This window comes from Bufo gargarizans, chromosome 4, assembly GCF_014858855.1.
Source record: "Bufo gargarizans isolate SCDJY-AF-19 chromosome 4, ASM1485885v1, whole genome shotgun sequence".
Taxonomy (NCBI): Eukaryota; Metazoa; Chordata; class Amphibia; order Anura; family Bufonidae; genus Bufo; species Bufo gargarizans.
Genome location: NC_058083.1, coordinates 497,643,831 through 497,669,051, shown reverse-complemented (window position 1 = coordinate 497,669,051; position 25,221 = coordinate 497,643,831). Strand labels below are relative to the sequence as shown.

The 25,221-nt window shown below is 44.9% G+C and overlaps 1 protein-coding gene across 1 annotated transcript in view; it reads right to left on the bottom strand.

Annotated features, from left to right (window-relative positions):
• The window catches only part of LRPPRC (leucine rich pentatricopeptide repeat containing), a 184,992-nt gene that overhangs the window by 13,959 nt on the left and 145,812 nt on the right, over positions 1-25,221 (bottom strand). Inside the window, exons 26-32 of the mRNA XM_044289233.1 lie at positions 22,622-22,690; positions 21,251-21,341; positions 19,932-20,074; positions 18,851-18,926; positions 14,659-14,785; positions 11,261-11,349; positions 7,340-7,544 (exon numbers count right to left, since the gene is read on the bottom strand). Of these exons, the coding sequence (XP_044145168.1) occupies positions 7,340-7,544; positions 11,261-11,349; positions 14,659-14,785; positions 18,851-18,926; positions 19,932-20,074; positions 21,251-21,341; positions 22,622-22,690 (800 nt within the window). The remainder of the gene's footprint in view (positions 1-7,339; positions 7,545-11,260; positions 11,350-14,658; positions 14,786-18,850; positions 18,927-19,931; positions 20,075-21,250; positions 21,342-22,621; positions 22,691-25,221) is intronic.

Sequence of the window (25,221 nt, the reverse complement as noted above, 5' to 3'; positions counted from 1 at the left end):
CTCATGCACACGACCGTTGTTTGGGTCCGCAACCGAGCCGCCGTTTTGTGGCTCGGATGCGGACCCATTCACTCCGTGTGCTGTCCGCATCCATTGCTCCGTTCCGTGGCCGCGCAAAAAAATAAAATAAAAATAGAACATGTCTTATTCTTGTCCGTTTTGCATTTGCATTTCTGTGGGCCGCAAATTGCGGAAGGCACACGGGCGGCTTCTGTTTTTTTTGCGGACGGTTGTGTGCATGAGGCCTTAAGCCGTTATATATATTTTATATTATTAATCAGGACAGTATTAGGATACTAGCTGCTGCATTTTTTTATTATATTTTATTTATAATTCTCCCGGCAGGCTGTTCAACCAGGGGAACAGTCTATTGGAAGACATCGTATCAGACATAGCCAGAGAAGGCCGGAGGACCGCCATGCCCTATTAACTATAATGGGACTGGGTGGGGATCCGGCCTTTTCCCAGCATTAGCGCCAGGATTTAGCCAGACAGATACTGCTGCAAGCAGTGTTTTTTTTTGGGGCCTTCTGAATCCCGGCAATAATGCCGGATCCCCACCCAGTCCCATTATAGTCAATGGGCTTCGGCGGGGTCAGGTAGTATCTGGCTATGATGTCTTCCGCCAGGCTATTCCCCTGCCAGAAGAATTTACAAGTAATGTGAAACTAGCCTTAATTCATTAGGAACTACTGATAACGGCCACACGGTTTTGCAGGTTACCGCTCGGCCATTAACAATCAACACTAAGTAAAAAAAAAAAAAAAAAAAAAAAAAAAAAAAAAACTACAACAACAAAGCAGTGGCTGCCATGGCCGCACCATGTGGCTGTACTGTCAGAGTGCACTGGTAACATCCGGTGATCAATTTACTCATCAATTTCCAGGAGGAATAACACCGGGACCTGACAAAGCTCCCCCAGGAATGGCGACAGGCTACAGCTTTGCAAATATCTTGCAGCAATCTAGGCCGGTTCACATGTTATAGTCCGTGCATTACAGGCGTTCAGATAAACCTTTCGGGACGGGTCTGTCAGCGCAGTGTTGACTGGTTCCAGTAGTAACCAAAAGAATCTTAAATAAGGAACAAGAAGTGATGTAACCAGGGTCATTTCTGGGGGACGACTTACTGAGAACATCCCCCTCTAAAACAAATGCAAAAGTTACTTCTACGGTACGACTGACGCACACACATTTACTATACGTTCTCCATCAGGTTTTGAAACTTAAAGGGGTTGTCCACTGCTTTTATACTAATGGCCTATCCTCAGGACAGACCACAAACAGCTCTTCGGCAGGGGTTTGAGACCCCACACTACTGACGGCTCAGCTGTCCTGTGGAGCGGTCATCAATACAAAAGGGCTGGAACGCCCCCTTTAGCGTCTTCCTGAGGCTTCATATACACTTATTATTTTCTCTAACATCAGTTACTGTCACTTCTGGTGAAAGGAAAGCGACATATAGACAATAGGGAATGCTTTCATTTACTGCAACATCTCCATTAGAAGACTCCATTTAGTATTCTCGTGGCAATTTGAAGACAACTATCCCTGTCTGTCAACATGGTGTTCAGTCTATACCGCCAGGCAATTATCAGATAAAATCAGGGATCGGTATCCATTAACAGGCACCAGGGAGGCAAACCGTGCGTTCTACACAGACACAAGAAAACATTCCTAAGCAAGCCATAAAATTCTGGATGAATATATTCCCTAATCCGCACAATGCCAGGAAACTCTTTAAAGGGAATCAGTTTTACTGAGTCCTAACTATTAAGGGCAATATAAACTAGTGACTAGTAATCTCCTTAGTAATATCTGGGTCACTTTAATTGCCCCAGCCATTTTGCTAAAATCTTATGCTACACAGCTCGAGTGCATGCCAATGAGTCCCCATATTCACGAGCTCACGGCTCCCCCCACCCACCTGCTGCTGATTCATATGGAAAATAAACGGTCAGAGGCAGGAGGGCGAAAAGAGACGCGAGCTCATGAATATGGGGACTCATTGGCACGCGTCGGCATGTTAGGATTTAAAAGTGAGAGCAGCAGAAAACTGCTGACAGATTCCCTTTAAAGCGGTTGTCTCATCTGAGACAATGGGGGTAAATCGCTAGGATATGCCCCCATTGTCTTATAGGTGCGGGTCCATTGTCTGAGAGTACAGGCAGCATAAGCGTCGCTACAGGGGGGGCAATTGCCACTACTAAGTTATTCCTTGATCCCCCCCCCCCGTGTGCCCCTCTTTTAAAACGCTGCTAGCCCTGCCGCTAGTACAGCCAGGGCAGTCTTTAACGCAGGACAAAAGGGGCAGCTGCCCCGGGCCCAGTTGCTCCTGGGGGGCCCAAGGCAGCTGCCTCTTGAGCCCCACTGGCCACTGGTGGCGTGGGGGGCGGTAAGTGCTGCGGCGGGGGCCTATCAGAGGCCAATGCAGCCGTACAGACCAGGACACAGGCCGGAGGAGGCCTGCATCGCATTGCTGCCAGCCTGATGGAGGTAAGTGTAAGGCTTCTTTCACACGGGCTTGTCCGGATAAGTAGTTTCGACTGAGATTGCGTTCCGTTGTTCAGTTTTTATTGCAGGGGTGCAATGCGTTGCGTGAAAAAACTGAATGTGGTACCCAGACCTGAACTTCTTTGCAGAAGTTCAGGTTTGGGTATAAGGTTGTGTAGATTGTATTATTGCCCCTTATAATATGGTTATAAGGGAAAATAATATCATTCTGAATACAGAATGCATAGTACAATAGGGCTGGAGGGGTTAAAAAAATAAAAAATAAATAAATAAAATAATTTAACTCACCTTAATCCACTTGTTCGCGCAGCCGGCATCTCTTCTGTCTTCTTCTTTGAGGAATAGAACCTTAGATGACGTCACTGCGCTCATCACATGGTCCATCACATGATCCATCACCATGGTAAAAGATCATGTCATGGACCATGTGATGAGCGCAGTGACGTCTTTAAAAAGGTCCTATTCCTCAAAGAAGACGACAGAAGAGATGCCGGCTGTGCGAACAAGTGGATTAAGGCGAGTCAAATTATTTTATTTTTATAACCCCTCCACCCCTATTGTACTATGCATTCTGTATTCAGAATGCTATTATTTCCCCTTATAACCATGTTATAAGGGGAAATAATAAAGATCGGGTCCCCCTCCAGATTGTCCCCTAGCAACTGTGCGTGAAAATAGCACCGCATCTGCACTTGGTTGCGGATGCTTGCGATTTTCACGCAGCCCCATTTACTTCTATGGGGCCTGCGTTGCGTGAAAAACAAAATAGAGCATGCTGCGATTTTTCTATGCAATGCACAAGTGATGCGTGAAAATCACCGCTCATGTGCACAGCCCCATAGAAATAAACGGGTCCGGATTCAGTGCGGGTGCAATGCGTTCAACTCACGCATTGCACCCGCGCGGAAAACTCGCCCGTGTGAAAGGGGCCTAAGTGTTTATTTTTTTTATATGGTACTACTACTGGCACATGATATGGGGCACTTGTTAATGACACATGATTGGGGGACATCTATGGATGCACTTGTTACTGGCACATGATTGGGAAGCATCTATTGGGGCATTTGTTACTGGCACATGATTAGAGGCATCTATGGGGCACTTACTGGCACATTGGTGGCACATTATTAGGTGGCACTATGGGGGCATTTATGGAGGCACTTCTTACTGGCACATTATTGGGGGCACTATGGGGGTATCTACTGAGGCCACAAATAAAGGGTATTTTATAAGGGGAAAGGTGGGAGAGGAACACTAAGGGGGCTTCTACTGAGGCCACAAAGAAGGGGTATTTTATATGGGGGTCTCTGTATAGGGGTATTTTATACTGGGGCACATTATGGTGGGTACTATGGGGAAGGTGAGAGGAGTACTATGGGCTCATCTATGGGGGCACTAAGGAGGGGTATTTTATACTGGTACATTATGGGGGCACTAGGAAGAAGGGGGGAGAGGAGCACTATGGAGCATTTACTGGGGCACTATATAGGGGTATTTTATACATGCACATTATGGGGGCACTATGGGGACATTAGTTCAACTGTGAGCATTAAAAGGGGTTATTTTTTGCACTGGCACATTCTAAGGAGAATTATTACTACTGGGGGGCATTATGATGGGCTTTATTACTACTGGGGGAACATGATTACTAGTATGGGCACTATGGGAGCATTATTACTTCTGGGCACAGTGGGGACATGTTGGGGGCACTGTAGGAGAACTATTACTACCATGTGTGCTCTAGCAGAGAATTATTCCTATTGGTGGGACTTTTGGGAGCACTATTACTGTGGGGGCACCTTGGCACAGTATCAGCCTACCACAATTACACTATTAGGGTCCATTCACACGTCCTGTTTTTTTTCATCCTGAAAAACGGTCCGTTTTTTGCGGATCCGTTGTTCCTGAAAATGTTTCCGTATGTCATCCGTTTTTTGCGGATCCGCAAAAAACGGGAGCATGTATACATTTCAATAATCAAATAAAGTTGTTTGGATTTCTTTGAAAAAAAATTGAAAAAAAAAAAAAAAAAAAAAAATTGTTATGTGTTTCCAGGAACGGAATCCGCAAAAAACGGATGACATACGGAATGACATCCGAATGTCATCCGTTTTTTGCGGATCCATTGACTTTGTATTGCACCAGGATCCGATTTTTCAGGACAAGAATAGGACATGTTTTATATTTAAACGGACATGCGGAACGGAACAACGGAAACGGACAGCACACATTGTGCTGTCCGATTTTTTCCAGGACCCATTGAAAATGAATGGGTCCAGATCTGGTCCTGATCTGTTCCTGAAAAAACGGAACAGATCAGGAAAGAAAAAACGGACGTGTGAATGGACCCTAAGTGTCAGGGGCACTATTTGCTGGTCGCAGTTATTTTAGGGCACTGTGTGCCAATAATTATTGAAGGGCACTATCTGCATGGTACTACTATTATCAGGGGGTTTATCTGTTTCTGAAGTATAGTATTGCAGAGCACAGCGGCACAGTATTGGGGGTGGTAGGATGATTAGTCCAGAAGATGGGAGGATGATGGAAAAGTAATAAACTAAGATTTTGTTTGTCAAACTGCAGAGACGAGAAATGGCTGAAAAATGGTGGTCTGGTCTGAAAGGAGAAGATAAGGAAAGAACATCTACATCAAAGAGACGTCACTGGATGTAAGAGGTATGGGGCTGTATTACCCTGTATGTAGGGGTGGATGGAGGGGTTAGTAGTACAGTACTATCTGCACATTGTTAAAAAAAAAAAAGTAATCTGCAAAATACTATATATTTGTGTCATATACTAATGAGCTGATTCATTTTTTTTTCTATATTAGGGGACACTATAGTCACCAGAACCACAAGAGCTAAACGTAATAGTTCTGGTGTCTATAGCAGGTCTCTGCACCCCTGCATTACATGCACCCCTGACCGCCGCACTCTGCGTTACACACACCCCTGACCAGCGCCCCCCCCGCGTTACACGCACCCCTGACCAGCGCCCCCCCCGCGTTACACGCACCCCTGACCGCCGCACTCTGCGTTACAAGCAGAATAAGTAGTATTAGTTGCACACACCAACAACACCCACAGGGTTATTTCACAAAAGGGTGAATAGTTTGGAGATGAGAATAATATAGGACAACATGGCCGATTTGAAAAAAATTCTCCAATCCAGCTCTCTTTCCTATTCTGTTATGTTTTCCTAGATTGTTCCCTTCTCCAAACTCTTCACCCTCTTGTGAATAAGCCTGCGAGCGTCTGTTCATTGGTCTTCTTTAGTGACATGTTTAACATATGGGATTATTCACACAGCCCCGGTGTTTGCTGAAACTGCTTTATACTATAAAGAAACGTTTTGGAGAGACTTTCTCTCTTTCTCAGGTCTGAAGCAAAACTCTTGAAAGCTTGTCTTTTGAGGATTAGGTTATCACAATAAAAAGGTATCCCTGTATACCGCAATACTCTCGTATCTTGTAATATTATTTATATATACTTATATTTTTTTTTTCAGTAGTATGATTAAGTGGTGAAAATTATTAGTGCCCCATTTTTGACTGTGGTATCTTATGGGCCCCCCCTTACATATTGTTCCTAGAGTTGCCACTGACAGGCAGCCAGCAAAGTCCTGCATGTGCAGCCACCCTGCATTTATTTCTATGGGGCTGCCGAAAATAGCCGATCGCCAGTAAACGGGGGGTGGTGGCAGGTCATGTGTGGTGCGCTCCCATTCACTTCTATGTGGAGAATGCTTGGTGGTGGCCGGGCTCCTTCAGCCACCACTTTGCCAGCTCCATTCTCGATACAGGTGCAGGTCCCAGCAGTGGGACCTGCACCTATTAGAAAATGGGGGTATATCCTTGCGATATGCCCCCATTGTCTCAGATGAGGATACCCTTTTAAATTAGAGAACTGGAATAGTGACTTTTCTCATAAAAAGGTATAGATTCTGCTTAGGGAGATCCAGTTAATAAGGAAGTGCTCCCTGGGAAAACATATCCTCCAGACCGAAGAAAGTTACCTCTCCAGTGCCACCTGGAGACTACCCAGTAAATCAGTAAGGGGCTGAAATCAACTTAGAAGGCAGCCACGTTTAGGCTGGGTTCACAAGCGACTGTTTAGCTGCGTGTTTTTTTTTGCAGTTGAAAACGCTGCGGATTTTGTTGCAGAAAAGCTGCGGATTATAACACTTCCATTCCTTTGCCTTGGAAAAGGTGCAATCCGCAATGAAATTGACATAAGATTTTAAATCTGCACGACAGGTCAGTTTCTGCTGCAGATATTTTCTGTCAGTTGTGAGTGAGAATTCCTGGAAGCTCTCACTTTGCCGGTACAGTACAACGCTGCAGATTTGCGCACAAAAATCGCAGCTAATCAGTCACTTGTGAACCTGGGATTTTAAAATTGGTGTATTGTCCGGAAAGGCCACTGACATCTGATCAGTGGGGATCTGACATGCCGCCTGCCCACCCACCAATTATGGAGCTGGGAACTGCAGCGCTGCTCATTGAAGAGATTGGGACCAATGATGCAGTTACCAGCTCCATCACTACAAAATGGACAGAGCTACCCTAAAAACTGCGTGCGTGGAGTTGGACCCCCAACGATCAGCTATCAAAATCAATTTCAGACCCCGGAAAACCCCTTTGAGCCTCATGCACATGGTCGTGTCCAATTTTTGAGTTTTGCGAATCAGAAACATGGATTTGTGCCGACAGAAAAAAAAAAGTATGTCTCAATAGCACATTGCGCGCATTTACTACTTCAGAAATGCACGGAGCGAGCCCTCTTCCACAGCAGTATGGCGTTCAGGCCGTAAAGCAGTGCACTTACCTATTCAGATGGGCCAAAACCACACAGCTGTTCAGACTCTGCGGCAGCACTTGGGCAGGTAATTCATGGCGTTCAGTTAACATCTTTATCTTTTCAAGGCTCGGAACGTCGCCATTCAAAGCGAGAGCGTTGGCGAGTTTGTTCAACGTGGACCGCATGGGCTTGCTGCCATTTTCCAGCATGGTCTGCAGCGTGACTAGCGCATCTGTCGAAGAGGAAAGAACGGCACAAGATAAAAAAAATCGCTGCAGTCATCACAGATCACCAGGCCCGTAAAACAGAAGAGACAAGCGGACCAGTGATTGGAATTTACTCTGCCGTCTGTCATGTTAGCGACTTGCATAAAAATGTCATGTGCGCGAGATTAATGATGGAACTGGCAGAGCATGGGGCAAGCTGCTGAGGAAGCAATATGGCATTACTATCCCCCCCACCTCCCCTTTACACGCGGCCTATTATAGAATCTGACACAGACACAGCACAAAAGCAGCGCCGCGTTTCGTGCCCAGTAATCATGTATTCCTGGCAGGCGCTGGAGGAGCACTCTGAGATAGAAAAGAACAAATGGCAAATCTGGGTGCCAGACAAAATGTATTAATGGCCGGTTCATATTTATCTGAAAACACAAATAATGGATCTGAGCTATGATAAACCGCTATCGCTTTCAAAAATGATCGGAAATGATATGGCGTTCCATAGCGAAGGCTACTATCGAAGGAGAACACTACTTTATCCGCCAGCATCACAGCAGATACATTAACCAGGCCATCCCCTAGTAAACGATGCCCCGTATTCTGCCGAATGCTGGTGGTAACAATGAGTCGCTGTCGGACTTCCCCGTATACATGGCCTGCATGTGTTCTCAATAGGGAGAGAGAAGTAAAGCCATACAGGAGATACCTGGAGGCCAGCAGCTCTCACTTTCTCGATCCTCCCATACATATCCATGCTCAGCCGAACAAGAAGTGAATGGAAAGAGGAGAGAAAGTTGCCGCCAGGCACCACTGGCAGCGGCTTATCTCCATGGGAATGGAAGGATGGGGCAGTTGAATTCAACCAGCACCTGGATCTGAATACTTTTGCAATTGCATGTCATTACAAATGTATTATAGCTCCGGAGTTATCCAATTAAATCTGTCTGTATAGCGCCACCTGCTGTTTGCTCTTTTTGTAATTTTTTTGTCCTGCTCACTGGAGATGGAAGCACATGCTCAGTTCTATGCTTCAAATACCACCAGCTGCAGTACAAAGGACACTCCCGCTAAGCTGTTAGCTTGAAATATATCTAGCAGAAAAATTGGGGCAATGAATGTGGAGATCTCTGGATCTGTGTGAGGTACAGGGCTGGTTCTAGCTTTTGTCAGAAAAAGGTTGTCATGTACTAGACCAGGGATGTTCAACTTGCGGTCCTCCAGCTGTTGCAAAACTACAACTCCCTTCATTCCCGGACAGCTTACGGAAGGGCATGGTGGAAGTTGTAGTTTTACAACATCTGGAGGGCCGCAGGTTGAGCATCCCTGGACTAGACTATGTTTACATTTTTTTTTCAAATTATCATGGGATAACCCTATAAAATGACCGGTCGAACCCACCAAAATCTGCAGTTTGGCCAACTAAAATCTAATGTGTATGGCCACGTTCCGCTTCCACCAGACACCTAAGGTGGCACCTTATTGTATCTCCCCTGTGAAAAAAAAGCATCAGGCTGAAATCGGACAATACCTGCCACTAGGGGGCAGTTGGGCCACTCCCATACATACATACATGGTTCTCGCTATAGGACTACAAGGACATCATGGAGGAATAACCTGTCATAATTACACAATACGACCACAGTGGTGCCAAACTTGGTGCAGCCGCTTAAAGGCTTTAAAGTCCTGGGATCAATTGTGGGATTGATGAGGGTCCCAGGCACTTACGTCCCTTACGATACCACTCAAGTGCTGAAATAGCCAGAAGACATCATTGGGGCCCATTTATTAAGAGCAGCGTTTTAGACGTCTGTCTTTATAAAGCCCTGCACTGGCGGTGGATGCACCAAAGTTATGAAGAGGCTCCGGTCTAAATCTAGCTGTCTGTTTTAGGTGTAGAAAATAGTCTAAATGTAAGATGTAGAAAATGGTAAATAAGACTGACCTGCCGGCCTGTCCCCTTCCACGCCATGCCCACTTTTTTTTAGACCTGGCGCGAGCGGGGGAAGTCACAGATTGCGGCGCAAAGCACCTTTGCAACGCAATCTGCACAAGAAATACGCCTAATTTAGGTGTATTTCTGTTTCATAAATGAGCCCCATTCTCGATTGGCAAGTCACTGATGGCCTTTGTTTCAAGCAGAGACCCCAGAGCCGGAGTCAGTGTGAGGCCAACCTCGGCACATGCCAGAGCTCAAGGGTAAACCAAGGGTTGTGGAGACAGGATGCACTGAGGGCGTCACCCGACAATCCACATACACCCCTAGTGAACTCCAAGAAGTACCCAGGAGCGCAATCCCTCTGCTTTGGGTTGTATTAGCACATTTTGGGCAGAGATCACAATGGGGTGTAACATCATGACCATATCCTATTGTGCATCGCAAAGGAAAAAAATAAATAAAATTTGGTAACTGCGTTTCACTTAGGGATATTTCTGTTCAGTTGCGGTGGACAGTTTTGCAGAAGCGACAACAGGAAGTGCCGCCATGGAGGCAAAGTCACTTTGTACATGTGACCTATGATTGAAAAGTACTACAAAAAGATTCTTATTATTTCCATCCAAACTGTGCATGGCCAGAGTACGGGCTAAGAACACGCAAGTTCACAAAACCTGTTCCATGCACACAACATACATGGGCGCGGCCGTACTCTGGCTAAGGTAGACACCCTGCTGTCACATCCATGTGCCGTAATAGGATATACGTATAAAGGTTAACCTCACGGGACAAGCGCTTTTACGCCATGACATCAGATAACGATAGTCCTGCCCTGATGTCAGACCTCGTGGTTGACACCGCCGCCTATAGCTGTGATGGCTATCCTCCGGCAAGCCAGCTGTGGCAAAACTACGACTCCCAAGATGTACACTTGCTTGGCTGTTCTCAGAACTCTATAGAAATGAATGAAGCATGCTGGGAGTCGTAGTTTCACCACAGCTGGAGTGTAGGAGGTTAGCCATCTCTGGCCTACAGCAATCCTACCAACATCTCATCCAACCCCAACCATTCTGATGTAGGCAAATTATGGAATACATTGAAGGCGCTTGTCACGCCGTCATACAGGACGACTCTCCCTAAAGATCCTTTGTATTAACATGAAGACCAGCAGAAGAAAAGAATTACTGTATCGAGACCTAGCCGGCGTTGAAAATGATATATATATAATAAAAATAAGTGAATGTTTTTTTTCCCTTTAAATCAATATGGTAATCATTTAGCGCACAATCCTATACATTTAACACTCAATTTAACTTGTTGGAAAGAAGTAAAAAAAAACATGAAAAAATGTTTAAAAAAAATATCAACCGCTGAGAAATCGTTCATCAGCATTAAAGTATCTTAATTTGCGAAATCAAACTGACTTGTGCTGTGAATTTTAACACGTCCTGGGCACCCACTCCCCGCTCCCCCCCTCCCCGCGGCTTCTAGAACACAAATTTTGCATGTCTGAAGAGCAACATTTCATCTTAAGAAGAGAAAAAAAAAAAAAAAAAAACATCTTGTGTTAAATGGAATGGAAACCGGACTAAGTGGTCAGATGACAAGTACATTCATATTCACGATGTATTATAAATGCATGTACAGTAATTTACGTCTCTCCGCCGCCACAAAAGGCTCTTGATAAGCAGGTAATTTGCTAAATGGACTCCTTTATCCAAGTATTCGAAGGGCGTTACAAGAAAGATCTGCAGAGGCATTAATGTGACGTAAAGGTCAAGCATTGTGACATACCTTTCAAACAGTCCCGCCTAACTTGCTCTTCGATGAGGAGATTACCGGCTGTACCCCTCAGGCTGTAGTTCCTGACGCGGTTCTTGGCGCTAGGAGGGAAAAAAAAAAAAACACCAAGGCAGACGTTTAAGAAAAGGAATTACTGACATGCTTCTGATACGATAATAAATGGTTGAGCTCCGAGGTGAAATTACAAAAACTGCTGTTCATATGTTAAAAATATTGCTGGAAAATATCGACCTGGAGACAAGCTTTTGTGCGATCCTGTCAATGGGGATGCAAGAATAAATTATTTTTCTCCCTCTTTTCTTCTTAGATTTTTTTAATTTTTTTTCCCTGCTAATCTGACAGATGACAAAAGTTGGAAATGAGCGACAAAAGGAAACAAATTGGAGAGTTTTTTTTTTTTTCCCCTCCTCTTTCTCCCCCTTTAAACAATCGGTTCGGATCCGAGAACGCTGACATGTTAGATGATTAAAATACCCGCGCCTGTTCTGTCGCTGCAGCGGGGATGGTGTCAGATACCCCCTTTATACGCTGTTCATTTACATCATCCTAATTATAAAATATAAATCTATGCAATATTTTTTTTTACCCGACCCCCCCCAGCCCCGTTCTTTGCTGAAAAGGAAAGCACTTTAGGAATCAACATTGATTCATTTTTTTGTCACAGGCAAGGGGGGTTTACGGGACAAAGGTGGCGATGTCGGGGGGGGGGGGGGGGGGGGAGGAGGCAAGAATTCCAAGAGTCACCTGCCGAATAATGCTGCGAAAGGCGGTTTGGCGGAAGCGAGCTTTCGAATAAAGAAAAAAAAAAAAGGGGGTCTAGCTTGCAATGGCATCTGCTCTCCCAGCATCTGCCGACCACTAATGAAATCCAGGCGTAACTTTGCAAAAGTTCATTTCTAGATTAACAGGAGCAAAACAATCTCCGCTGACAGGGAAAGCAGTGAGAGTAGCGAGGGATTACGAGGGCATTGTCATTTAGAATATCAACAATCAAGATAAATCGCTCTGATCGTCTTGAGGCTAACCAACTGAGCAGTCTATTCTACCTACTCAAACTTATGTGCTGAGCAGATTGCGAAGTAAGCGGGGGTCACTGCTAAATTATTCTCATCAATCCCTGCAAAATCCTTTGTGGAGGACGGAACAGGACTATCCCCCCCCTCCCCTCCTCTCAGTCACTTTCAGCCTCTGGGGGGTCAGCCATAGTCATTGGACACAGGATTTTCTTACTGTACGGAGCAATCCTCTTAATCCCTGCCTAAGCACTCATTGCTCAGTTCCACTTCTTACTTGGTCCCATCTGTCGAAGGCCTTAAATCAACATTTCACGCAGGAGGCTGTAAATTACATGTAACACGGGATTTACTTCCCCCCCCAATCTTTCAATCTTCAGTGTGATTAAATAGATGTTAGCCACTATTACGGACCTAATCTTTCATTCCAGTACTACTACATCTAATTTCATGGCCCTCCGGCGACACGAAAGTCATTAGCCGTGCAACAAATCTGCTGGGGAGCCCCAAAACTATATGCCAGTATCTAATGCACAAGCAACCCGCAAAAACAAACGATAGGCTAATGTTATTAATGCGTGATCTATCGATACATTACATAGAAAATGGTTAGAGTCGCCCTTAAAGTTTCCTGTGTAAGTTTCCTTACACAGTGGCGACACTGGCCCTATTCACTCGAGGCCATGATGCAGTTCTCTGCAAAGCAAACAGCTCAGAAAACCCTAAAGCAAAGGCGTCGGACCACTATCAGTGAAGGAATATTCAAGCAATATTTCATCACTATAAAAAAAAAAACCTTTAAAGGGAACCCGTCACATGGAACACAGTGTCTGAGCTGCAGGCAGCAGGTTGTAGAGCAGGAGGAGCTGAGCAGATTGATATATAGTTTTATAGGAAAAGATTCGGTATAACTTGCCTTGCCCCTACCCTGAAAGTTTACAAAAGCTAAGTGTCAACCCTTGGAGAAAGCACCACTGGAGGCCATATTGGGTGCAACCCATCTTCCCCAGAAATATCTGGATACAGTTTGTAATAACTTTATTGACAAGTACAACTTGAGGCCTCAAGTTTCACTACTTAAAGGGAACCTTTCACCATCAAAATGAGAAATAATCTACAGGCAGTGTGTTATAGAGCAGGAAGAGCTGAGCAGATTGATATGTAGTTCTATGTTAAAATATTTAGTAAAACGTATGATTTATTCACTCTGCTCATTCTGAGCTTTGAAGTCCAGGAGGAGGTCCTATCAGTGATTGACAGCCTTCCCTCTAGGACTGTGTATACAGAGAGAGCTGTCAGTCACTGATGGGACCGCCTCCTGGACCTCAAAGACAAGAATGAGCAGGAAATTAAATGAATAAATTATAAGTTTTACGAAATATTTCCCCATAAAACCATATATCAATCAGCTCAGCTCCTCCTGCTCTATAATATGTTGCCTGCAGCTTATAATGCATTTTCATGGTGACAGTTTTCCTTGAAAGGGCATCTGTCAGCAGCTTTGTACCTATGACACTGGCCGACATGTTACATGTGCACTTGGCAGCTGAAGGCATCTGTGTTGGTCCCATGTTCTTATGTGCCAGCTGAGAAATATAAGGTTTTAATATATGCAGATGAGCCAATGGGGGTGTTGCTGTTACACCTAAAGGCTCTGCTCTCTCTGCACTGACGCACCCTCTGCACTCTGACAGGGCCAGACAGCGAAAAAGTCATCACGCCTGGGCCTGTCAAAGCGCAGAGGCGCGGCAGTTGTAGAGAGCTGAGCCTCTAGGTGTAATAGAAACGCTCCCATTGCTTCTAGAAGCTCCTTTACACATATTAAAACAATGTTTCTCAGCAATGCGGGCACATATGAACATGGGACCAACACAGATGTCTTCAGCTGCCAAGTGCACATGTAACATGTCAGCCAGTGTCATAGGTACAAAGCTGCTGACAGATGCCCTTTAAGTAATGAATGTTGAGTCCTTGAATTGTACTTGTCAATAAAGTTATTACAAACTGTATCCAATTTTTTTTAAATTCTCAAGGTAGGGACAGGGCAGGTTTTAGGGATGTCAATCTGGGCAATTCCCCCTCAAGACAAACAGAATTTTACACCGACCCCTTCACTGGTCTAGGCCACCAGGGATGGAAATTATATATACCCATTTGTGTATATAGAGAGAATGCCTTCAATCCGAGAGCTGGGTCAGGTTCCAGTCCCTTAGCAATAGTCCAGACCCCTGCAATAGGTTTTGTAGCATTGCACTACACCATTCAGGTGGAGGAACATCTCAATGACATCCACACGTCAAGCAAGACCCGAATATTCAGTATCATTCCAGAACGTGTCACAAGGCACGGGTCCACGTAACACCTCCCCATACTTACACAGCTTCCACTTTGGCCGCCTCATTCAGTAAGCCCTCTTTCACCAGCGCTTTGACAAGACTTGTGTACGTTCTGCCTGTTAACGGGACGTTATTTTGTTCGGCTTCACGAAATACTGCAAACGCCTCTAAAACGAAACCATGGAGAAAATATTTCATTAGTGAAGAAGTGCCACTGAATATAATAGAAGTCTAGAAACTCGTGGTTCTGGATGTGCAGTCGTCCCTAACTGAGGAAGTTTATGGAGGCGAATCCGCAGGAAAACTCGCATGTGGTACTTGGCAGATTTAGCCGCTAATTTCGTCCCCACCCCCCTCTATATTAAAAGTAGCAAAAATCTGCAAGGTAACAGATGCTGAGATGTGGGAAATCCACGGCATGCTTTATTTTACACGTGGAAAATGTCCGTAGCACGCGGAGGAGATCTGGAAAACTCACTTGCCTTGTACGGTAATCTACTGTGGTTTATACTCAGGCAAATCTGCAAGTAGACTCCGCAGCAAATCTGCCACGTCTGAATTCACCCTTCGTTCTGGCATGAATTGCCCTGCGTCATTTGCTAGCCAGCGGGTTGAAGCAGGTAGCTCTAGGCCAGGGATGCCCAACCTGCGGCCTTCCAGCTGTTGCCAAACTACAATTCCCAGCATGTATGGACAGCTTACAGCTATAAGGGCATGCTGGGAGTTGTAGTTTCGCAGCAGCTGGAGGGGCACAGGTTAAGCATCCCTAGGCTATAGGGCCATCAAGTTTTAATGTAATTATAGTGCATGGCGGATCTCCAATTACACTTGTGGTCAAGGACAACCACACGCTGCTCTACTACGAATAGGCCATAGAGATCACTGGGCACCACCAGGCTACCTGCGGCTGAAGTGGATACTGGTTTGGTCCTGTGTCCTCAGAGAGAAGTAATCTCCTTTATACCTTTTATGGTTCGACCACGTGTTGCTGCTATTTTTTACATTTGTGATTTTTTACACAAGGCATTTGGTGTTCAGAGGCAATCCTGTCTTATTAGGAGGATCATCATGAAAAGTTGATCCCAGTATGTCCCAATGTTGGAACTGCTGGCCACCAGCTGCAAGCTGAGAGGGAACCTGACAGCAAGTGGTAATTTCTTCTACAGCACCTCCACAGGTGAAAGGAAGCATTACACCGTGCCCAAAGAAATCAATGAGATGCCTGTGTTATGCACGGACACGTTGGGTCCTCCAGAGCCACATTCAGCTGCGCCAATCTAAAATCTCTCTAAATCTGGAATTTTGGATGAAATTTTACCCCCTGTGATTTCAATTGGGAAGATGAGCGTTGAATGAAAATATATTAAGAAAAAAACTACACATAAAAATTGAGCTAATATTACATGAAGTAGAAACATTTCTTTGCGATCTTTCTTTAAGGAACAGATAAAAAAAAACACCTTTTCCGCGCTTCTTTGACTAATTAACAGTTTTATTTCACATATTCACAAAAACTGTCAGTTTATGAAAGGAAAATCTAGAATCGTAAAAAAACGCTAGCCATACATCTCGCAGATAACCCACCAGAACGAGACTGTGCGGCAATAAACACATCATTGAAACCGTAATCCAGACTGAAGCGCGTGGAAGCATTTATAACAGCGATCGGGATGAGGAGACTGGATTCTGCTCCATACTGGAGATATGGCTTCAAAGCTTCTATAGATCAATGACAAACACAAGCGGCTGCTTCCTGTGCAGCGGAGCGCAGGCTATTGTTCCCTGTTAACAGCCATTTACGGCTGGAGGGAGGCTGACTAATGGTTTTCAATGAGATCACAGCCCCCACGATCACCGCTTTATCCCATATCTCTCCAGTTCAGAGGACGTCCATTTATATTCTTGAATAACATAAGCAGCTATTTTTGTAATATTCAGTCTAACTCAATGCAAGGGGTGTCTAGAACAAAAAGGGGTCTATTTTTCCCCCCAGAAACAGCGCCACTCTTGTCCATGGGCAGTGTCCGATTTCTTAGTTCAGCCCATTCACTCCAAGTATTTAATTTCTCTCGGGGCTCATGCACAACGTCTGTTGTCGGTCGTTGCCCCTATTGCTGCCCGCATACAGCGGGTCCGCAATATATGGGCACCTATCACGGATGCGGACCCATTCGGTCAGCAATCAAGAAGATACGGTGCGGGGGCACAGAACAGAAGGCTATGGAAGCACTACGGAGTGCTTACGCGGCATTTCGGCCCGTACCTCTGCACCGCAAAGAAATAGAACTTTTTTGCTGTGAGGACGGATCCTGGACCCATTCAAGTTGAATGGGTCTGAATTTGTCTGTGCCAGCCACACGGACGGTGCTCCTGCATTAGGGACCGCAATTTGCGGTACCCAAGGCACGGAACGGGCGACACAAGTTCGTATGCATGAGCTCTACTTCTGAACAAATTAAAGGGGTTTTCCCCCGCTGTTTCAGCGGTTCCCCAGCAGATTAACCCACGTGATTGCTTTAGTTAATTACTGGCCACGGTGGTTACTTGCTATGCCCAACTATCCCATGTGACAGCTTTGGCCAATGATTGGCTACAGCAGTTATATTGGATCATTAGGAAAACAAAGACTATTAGGGAGAACTGGAGCAGCACTGGTGGAACAGAAGGGAATCTAAAAGGTAAGGCCTCTTGCACACAAACGTATTTTCACTCCGTTTTCTGCGGAGCGTATACGGAACCATTCATTTCAATGGGTCCGCCCCCCAAAAAGTTTCCGTATTTTCGTTAAAAAAAATATAGAACATGTCCTATTATTGTCCGCATTACGGACAACGATAGTACTGTTGTATCAGGGGCCAGCTGTTCCGTTCCGCAAAATATGGAATGCACACGTATGTCATCCGTATTTTTTGCGGATCGAAAAATACATACGGTCGTGTGCAAGCGGCCTAAGGCTGAGATCACAAGTTAGTTATTTGATCAGTTATTGTGAGCCAAAACCAGGTGCAGGTCAAAAACACAGCAAAATCAAAGCATTACACCTGATCTCGGAGTAGGTTTCACTACTGGTTTTGGCTCACGATAACTGATGGAAATACTGTAACTGACCAAATAACTTAAGAGTACTTTCACACTAGCGTTTTTGTTTTCCGGTATTGAGTCCCGTCACAGGGGCTCAATACCGGAAAAAAAAAATGATCAGTTTTATCCTAATCCATTCTAAAATGGAGAACATTCCGTTTAGGATGCATCAGTTTAGTCCCTCTTACGCGTTTTTGGCCAGGGAAAATACCTCAGCATGCTGCAGTTTTCTCTCCGGCCAAAAATCCTGAACACTTGCCGGAATGCCGAATCCAGTATTAATTTCCATTGAAATGCATTCATTCTGGATCTGGCCCCAAATGTCCCAGCAAAACAGATCCAGTTTTGCGGTCTGTGCATGCGCAGACCTTTAAATATGAGAAGAAAAAAAAAACAAAAAAAACAGATCCATTTTTCCGGATGACAACAGGTTAGACTGATCCCGTATTGCAATGCATTTGTCAGGCGGATCCGTCTCACAAATGCATCCGTTGCGTCCCGATTGCAGGATCCGGCAGCCAGTTCCGGCAACGGAACTGCCTGCTGGAATCCTCTGCCACAAGTGTGAAAATACCCCGAGTGTGAACTCAGCCTATGGGCTCACGCACAGGTACGTGTGCGGCACCTGCCCGTATTGCGGCCCGCAAACATTGCTTGAATGGGTCTGCAACCTGCAAGACACAGAGCGGTGTGGAGGCATGGAGCGGAAGCCCAGAGAAGCACTACAGAGCACATCCGTGGGATTGCAGTCCATGCTTCCGCTCTGCAAAAAAAAAAAAATATATAATGTTCTAATTTTTTTTGCGGTTCGGACTGAAACTTGTGATGGACGGTGTTATTGTGGAGCCATGGTGCACCATATGGAATGGCCCCTCCCTTAGGGGACCCAAAAACCTTTTTTGCATAAACATAAAATAAAGCACTTCTCATAATTAGAGGACCGGATTTTTACAAAAAAAATTATGCTTATGTTCTGAGGCACCTACCCTACTGTGCTTTGTTCGAAGGTGACAGACTCAATTACATTTTTACAGGGTCTCTGAAAACCTCTAAGTCAGAACTGTATTATAGGATATAAGAAAACTGACATCCCCTTTAAACACGTAATCAGAAACTGCACCAAATAAAAAGGTAAAACATGCAGCACATACCTGTAATCTGGCCGTCCATACACAAGTCTATGACTCTTCTACCAGACCCTCGGACTGATTTAGTAGTATTTTCAAGCTAAAAAAAAATGGAATAAAAATAAATATGGGGTGTGGGCTATTTTCCAGGGCAAAATTTTGAAGGGATTGTCCAGGGGTTTCTACAACTTGCTAATTCTACATACTTGCACGTGTATGTGTTTCAATTGTTCACCAATTTCAAGATACACGTTTGCTGTCATTGAACTTGCATTTACATTCACAAGAAGTCATAAGCTCGTCCTGCTTTCAGTCTAGACAATGCTCTGTAAGGCTACTTTCACACTAGCGTTCGATCGGATCCGTTCTGAACGGATCCGCTCATATTAATGCAGACGGTGGCTCCGTTCAGAACGGATCCGTTTGCATTACCATGAACAAAAAAAAAAAAAAAAAAAATTTTTTATTTTTTTTGTTCATGATAGTGCAAACGGATCCGTTTTGACTTTACATTGAAAGTCAATGGGGGACGGATCCGTTTGAAAATTTAGCCATACTGTGTCAACTTCAAACGGATCCGTCCCCATTGACTTACATTGTAAGTCTGGACGGATCCGTTTGCCTCCGCACGGCCAGGCGGACACCCGAACGCTGCAAGCAGCGTTCAGGTGTCCGCCTGCGGAGCGGAGCGGAGGACAAACGGAGCCAGACTGATGCATTCTGAGCGGATCCGTATCCACTCAGAATGCATTAGGGCTGGACGGATCCGTTCGGGGCCGCTTGTGAGAGCCTTCAAACGGAACTCACAAGCGGAGCCCCGAACGCTAGTGTGAAAGTAGCCTAAGCTGAAGAGCCTGGACATCAGACTGATACATTGTAGCAAACTACCAGAGACCTGTGCAGCATGGCTGATGCATTTAGCTCACCGGACAGGCCTACTGTATGGAATTGAAGACTCTGAATGTATACCAAAGGGTTGAAGAAAACACCCAGACAGGAGGGGAAGACACGTTTTCTGATTTGCATTTACATTCTCAATTAGTGATCAGGGGGGATCTTAACATGGGGCACAAGAAAGGCTTGGACGGGATCCAACTGACGTTACCTCTGGGATGTGAACATTAATATCTTGTCCATTTTTCTTAAATATGCTCTTCAGGAGGTTCAGCGTCGTCTCTTGGGGTAGGACGCTTTCCTCCTTCATTTTTTGCCAAGCGCTCTTCGCCCTTTCCCAGTCGTTATTTTTATCTGATGTAAAATAAGTAGAAATAAAGCCGTTGATATGAGAAAGAAGAGCGAGCTGTGAATTTCCTGTCAAATATAATACTATGTGTGCTCGAAAAACCTATGCCCCCGGGTCAGGGGCGGATTGGGAATTTAAAGTGGCCCTGGAAAAAACTAGAAGTGGCTCCATGTTGTAGGTGGGTTCCAACTGACAGAATTCCGCCCCAGCAGAACCAAATACCACAAAATACTGCCGCTCTCATCACAATTTTCAACTGTATCACCGTCATGAGGACAGTAATACAGTTGAGTTCACGGGGGGCACCTGCGACAGTTAAGCATCATATCATATTATACCTGGCCTGCGGCCATAAAGAGGGCTTGAGTGGCCCCCTGGGCATCGGCCCACCGGGAAATTTCTCTGTAGGGTCTATGGCCAATCGCCCCTGCCTCGGGTGGCATGAGGTGCTCCAGCAAAATCCATGGCCAGCGACAATTCAATGATCCTAGGGATTCTCTCACCATAGAGCTAAATGGTAAACCCAACAAATGTGACCCATTAAAGGGGTTGTCCAGCCTTCTTTAATGATGTCCTGTCCACAGGATAATCTATCACTAGCTGATCAGTGGGTGTCTGGCACCATGAGCAGTGGTGGTTTGGGGTGCTGGACCCCAGCTTTTGATGGCCTACCTTGAGGAGAGGCTTCACTTAAAGGCTGGACAAATCTTTTTAAAGAGGGTGTTGGGACAACTGTGACCCGCTGGTCTCTACTTCCTGATCCAGGAAATGAATGCTCAGACAATCACTGGCTGAGGCGGGTCACAGCTGCAGCCAGTGATTGGCCGAGCAGATTTTTCCAGTGTATCAAGATGGGATCAAAAAGTATAGACCAGTGGGGACTGCTAAGCATCGGAACGGGACCGGTGGTGGCTGGTGAGGAAAGTGTTGTATTTATTTTATTTTGGTTTTATTTAACCTACTCTGAACCGTTTCTCAAAAATTTTCTCCACGGACTGATCCTTTAAAGACTACGGAAGTTATAAAAAAAAAACTGCTGGCTCGAGAAAAGTTGTGGAACCCTCACCTATTAGACACTTATAATGCATCGTAAAGGTCTAAGAGGGAAACCCCTTTAATTAAAAAAAAGTTGAAGATATTTAAAGAAAATTATTTCAAGGCAGTAATGAAATAACACTCACCATATATTTTGAATAACTGAAAGTACAGGTCTTCTCTATCGCAGTCAAATAGTTTCTGGGAGATTTCTACACATTTCTCCAATAATTCCACCTGTATAGGGAGAGAAATGAGAAGAATTTCAGGTAAAAATGAATAAAACAACAAGAACTGCAGGTAACACTTTTAGTAATAAGAGTGCTACGGTCCCAAGCAACCAAATAATTACATAGATTCCCTGTGGAGGGAAATCAGTGAATAGGATGCAGTGCTAAACCAGTCCTGTGGCCCTTCATTCTCAGGATCGCTTGGGGGTCCCAGAAATACCCCGACATCTGTTCTTAGATATCTATTAGACTTGAGACCTGGATAGCAGTCATCTTTATCTCACATAGTTAATATGATTGTAAAAAAAAGACATAGGTCCATCTTCTTTCACCTTTATCTTCCATTCCAACAATGACTGCACTGACTAGAGGTGTACTAGAGAAGAAGCTAGGCAGGTGAAGTGCTGCTTCCTCAATTTTGAGGATATCAAGAAATAACCTATTGCCCTACATCAGGGATCAGCTTCAAACTTCTGATATTCCAGCTGCTCCGAAACTACAACTCCCAAAATGTTCCATTCACTTCTACGGGAGTTGTAAGAACAGCCGAGCAAGTGTGCAAGATGAGAGCACTAATTTCACAAGAACTGGCATGCCGAAGGTTGCCGACCCCTGACCAACAGGCTGATCTCCAGACTTCATCCAGTTTTACAGTGAAACTGAGTGTTTAAGGAGGACATAGCAACCTGAGGCCTGGCTATTTCCTTGAGGTCCAGTATCTGACTCCATTGACTTATGCCAGTCCCAACGGGGGACCCCTTAAAAGGTTTCCACTCAGTGAACTTCAATTTTCTTTCCAATCCCAAAGCAGCTTGGTACAGAAGATGATAAAGCATTATGGAATTTTATATTCTGACCTACATTTGTTGCCGGCTTACATACTACACACATTCAGTCAGCCCGAAATCAGTTTGTCATCGTTAGTAGTAAGACTCGTCACTACTGCACTACCTACTGGGGAACCACGAAATCCATTCGGGAATCACTAACTCATGAGCTCTTCCTGTGCAGACAGGAAGGGGAGGAGTTTTATTAAAATGATTGTCCAAGATGAACTAAACATGGCTACTTTCTTTAAAAAAAATAAAAATAAAAAATAAAGTACAGCAGAGCCCAGGTTGTGTTTGATATTTCTGCTTGGCCATATTAGTTTTGATGGAGAAAGTGCAAACTAGTTACGTTTTGAGAATCGGCAATGGGGTCCTCTAAAGATATTGGAAGCAACAATTTATTATCTTTTTTTCTCTTGTCAGCTATGGTGCTCATAGCATCTCAGCAATACATTACCTGGTTGGTCCTGATGCATCGATCAGTAAACCAGCTCATCTTGACTGGATATGCTCTCAAGCCCGGTGTCTAAAGCAAAAGAAAATGACAATATTAGCCCAGGATGTCATGATTACACACCGTAATGCAGTCAGGGGAGGGGAACCTAAACTAGAATTGTATTACTGTCATGGTGAGTTCTTCACATATAGACGTACAGTATCTGTCAATAATGTCCTTCAGACGTGGTACAGAAAAAAGCTGGAGGGAACGGACGGCTAAACTGATCCCATGGTTTCCTATGGGATCATTCTGGCATCTGGTGCAAACTTTTTTTTAACCTGGACAGAAAAACGTTAACACGTATTGTTTTTCTGTCCAACGATCTGGATGCTGGATAGGCAGGCAATGCGCACACAGATGTCATCAGCTGTGTCGCTTCCGGCATAAAACAACTGGCTGTACACAAGTTATGTACGTGAACACTCCTTTATACATCTTTCCAAACGGATGGAGAGCACAGCTTTTTTAAAGGGAACCTGTCATATTGAACATGGTGTCTGAGCTGCAGGCAGCATGTTGTAGAGCAGGAGGAGCTGAACAGATTGATATATAGTTTTATAGGAAAAGATTCATGATAACTTGTATATTTTTCATTTAAAGTCCTGCTCATTCTGGGCTTTTAAGTCCAGGAGGTGGTCCTATCAGTGATTGACAGCCTTCTCTCTATGACTGTGTAGACCAATATAGCTGTCAATCACTGATAGGACCGCCTCCTGGACTTCAAAGCCCAGAATAAGCAAGAATATAAATGAATGAAATACAAGTTTTACTGAATCTTTTCCTATAAAACTATATATCAATCTTCTCAGCTCCTCCGGCTCTACAACATGCTGCCTGCAGCTCAAACACCAGGTTCAATGTGACAGGTTCCCTTAAAGGGGTTCTGCAGTTTTTTAAAACTGATTATCTATTCTCTGTATAGATAATAATCAGCATCTGATCGACAGGGGTCAGACTCCCTGGATCTCTGCCGATCAGCTGTTTGAGAAGGCAGCGGCGCTGGCAGTAGCGCCACAGCCTTCTCGCCATTTACCGCAGGCCCAGTGACGTCACGGCCAGTATCAATGGCCTGGGCGGGGCTAAGCTCTGTTCACTTGAATGGAGCTTAGCCCCGCCCAGGCCATTGATACTGGTCGTAACGTCACTGGGCCTGTGGTAAACAGCGAGAAGGCCGCGGCGCTACTGCCAGCGCTGCTGCCTTCTCAAAAAGCTGATCGGCGGGGGTCCAGGATGTCAGATCCCCGCCGATCAGATGCTGATGATCTATCCAGAGAATAGATCATCAGTTTAAAAAAGCTGTACAACACCTTTAAAGATGCTCGGCCTAACTGAGCGTGATGGCGATGTGTATGGTGACTTTGAGAAGAACAGCTGTGTTATGCAGCTGACATCTATTGTAGGTCTATGACCACCTTTAATACCTAAATAAGTACCTGAGCTCTATTTGCTGCAGATCTACATATAATGTAAGATATATAGTCTTCACCGGCTGGCAAATACTGTGGCTTCCACCCTATGCCATGTCACTGGTTATCATTAGATAATACACATAGATTGTGCAGGATTATTAAAGGGTCTTTTCTTCACCAGGAAATGTGGATGCAATTTGTAAAATCTCATCCATTAGCATGCCACTATATTCAGTGCAGATTTTATCGAGGCAAGTTCGCAGGTAAAAAACCACTGCAATTCCAGTACGCGTGGACCTATCCCAATCGCAGCTCTGCCATTTATAAACCAGAGAGCTACCAAAAAGTGACTGAAGCCGCTCTGCGGGGCATAAAATGGTAACAATTAGGTGCCATTAGTGGTCGAAATCTAGGGAGGTCTCTACTGTAATGCAGAATGATCTATAAGGCGGACAATATCAATCCAAAGCTCGGTCCCAGCTCAGGCCGCATCGGGCGCTATGGTGGGGCTGATTGAATGGAGGTAAATACAATTACACCGGAAAAGTTGGTCTCACTTCATGCTAATCCTCCTCCCGAAGAGACAGGAGTTACATTCGCTGACAACTTTCAATATCATTGCAGATTCAAATGCCAATGATCTAAAGAGCTTCAAAGCCTCACAACTTAATATAGTAAATCCCCCTCTTGTTCCCGGCTGATTGAAAAAGGCTGTCATTGCAAGGACAAACGACCCGAGCACCAGATATCCTTGCATTTCATTTTGATATTGAGAACCAGTTGCGCTTGGACAGGGTCTCAATCATCAAAAGAACATCTAGGTCAGATTAACTAAATCTCCTTGGCTTGCACAGCAGTCCATATTTGTAGCTTATCTCTTACATCTGAGTGAATTACAAACATCCGAGCCCGGCTGGCAGACTGCGTGAGAAGCAATCTCTCCCCGTTCTGCGCCAGACTTATCTAACTTAAGAGTCAAGTTCACCTCTACAAAAATCAATCTGGGAAAAGTGCATAGCTATCGGAAATGTATACAGGCAGACGACAGGCTCCATAGTGGATCGTGGCGGGAAGGCAGGGGCAAAAGAGGATCGAAGAGAATAGTCACGTCTGCTATGAACGTACAGTAATGATTTCGGTGGTCGTTGT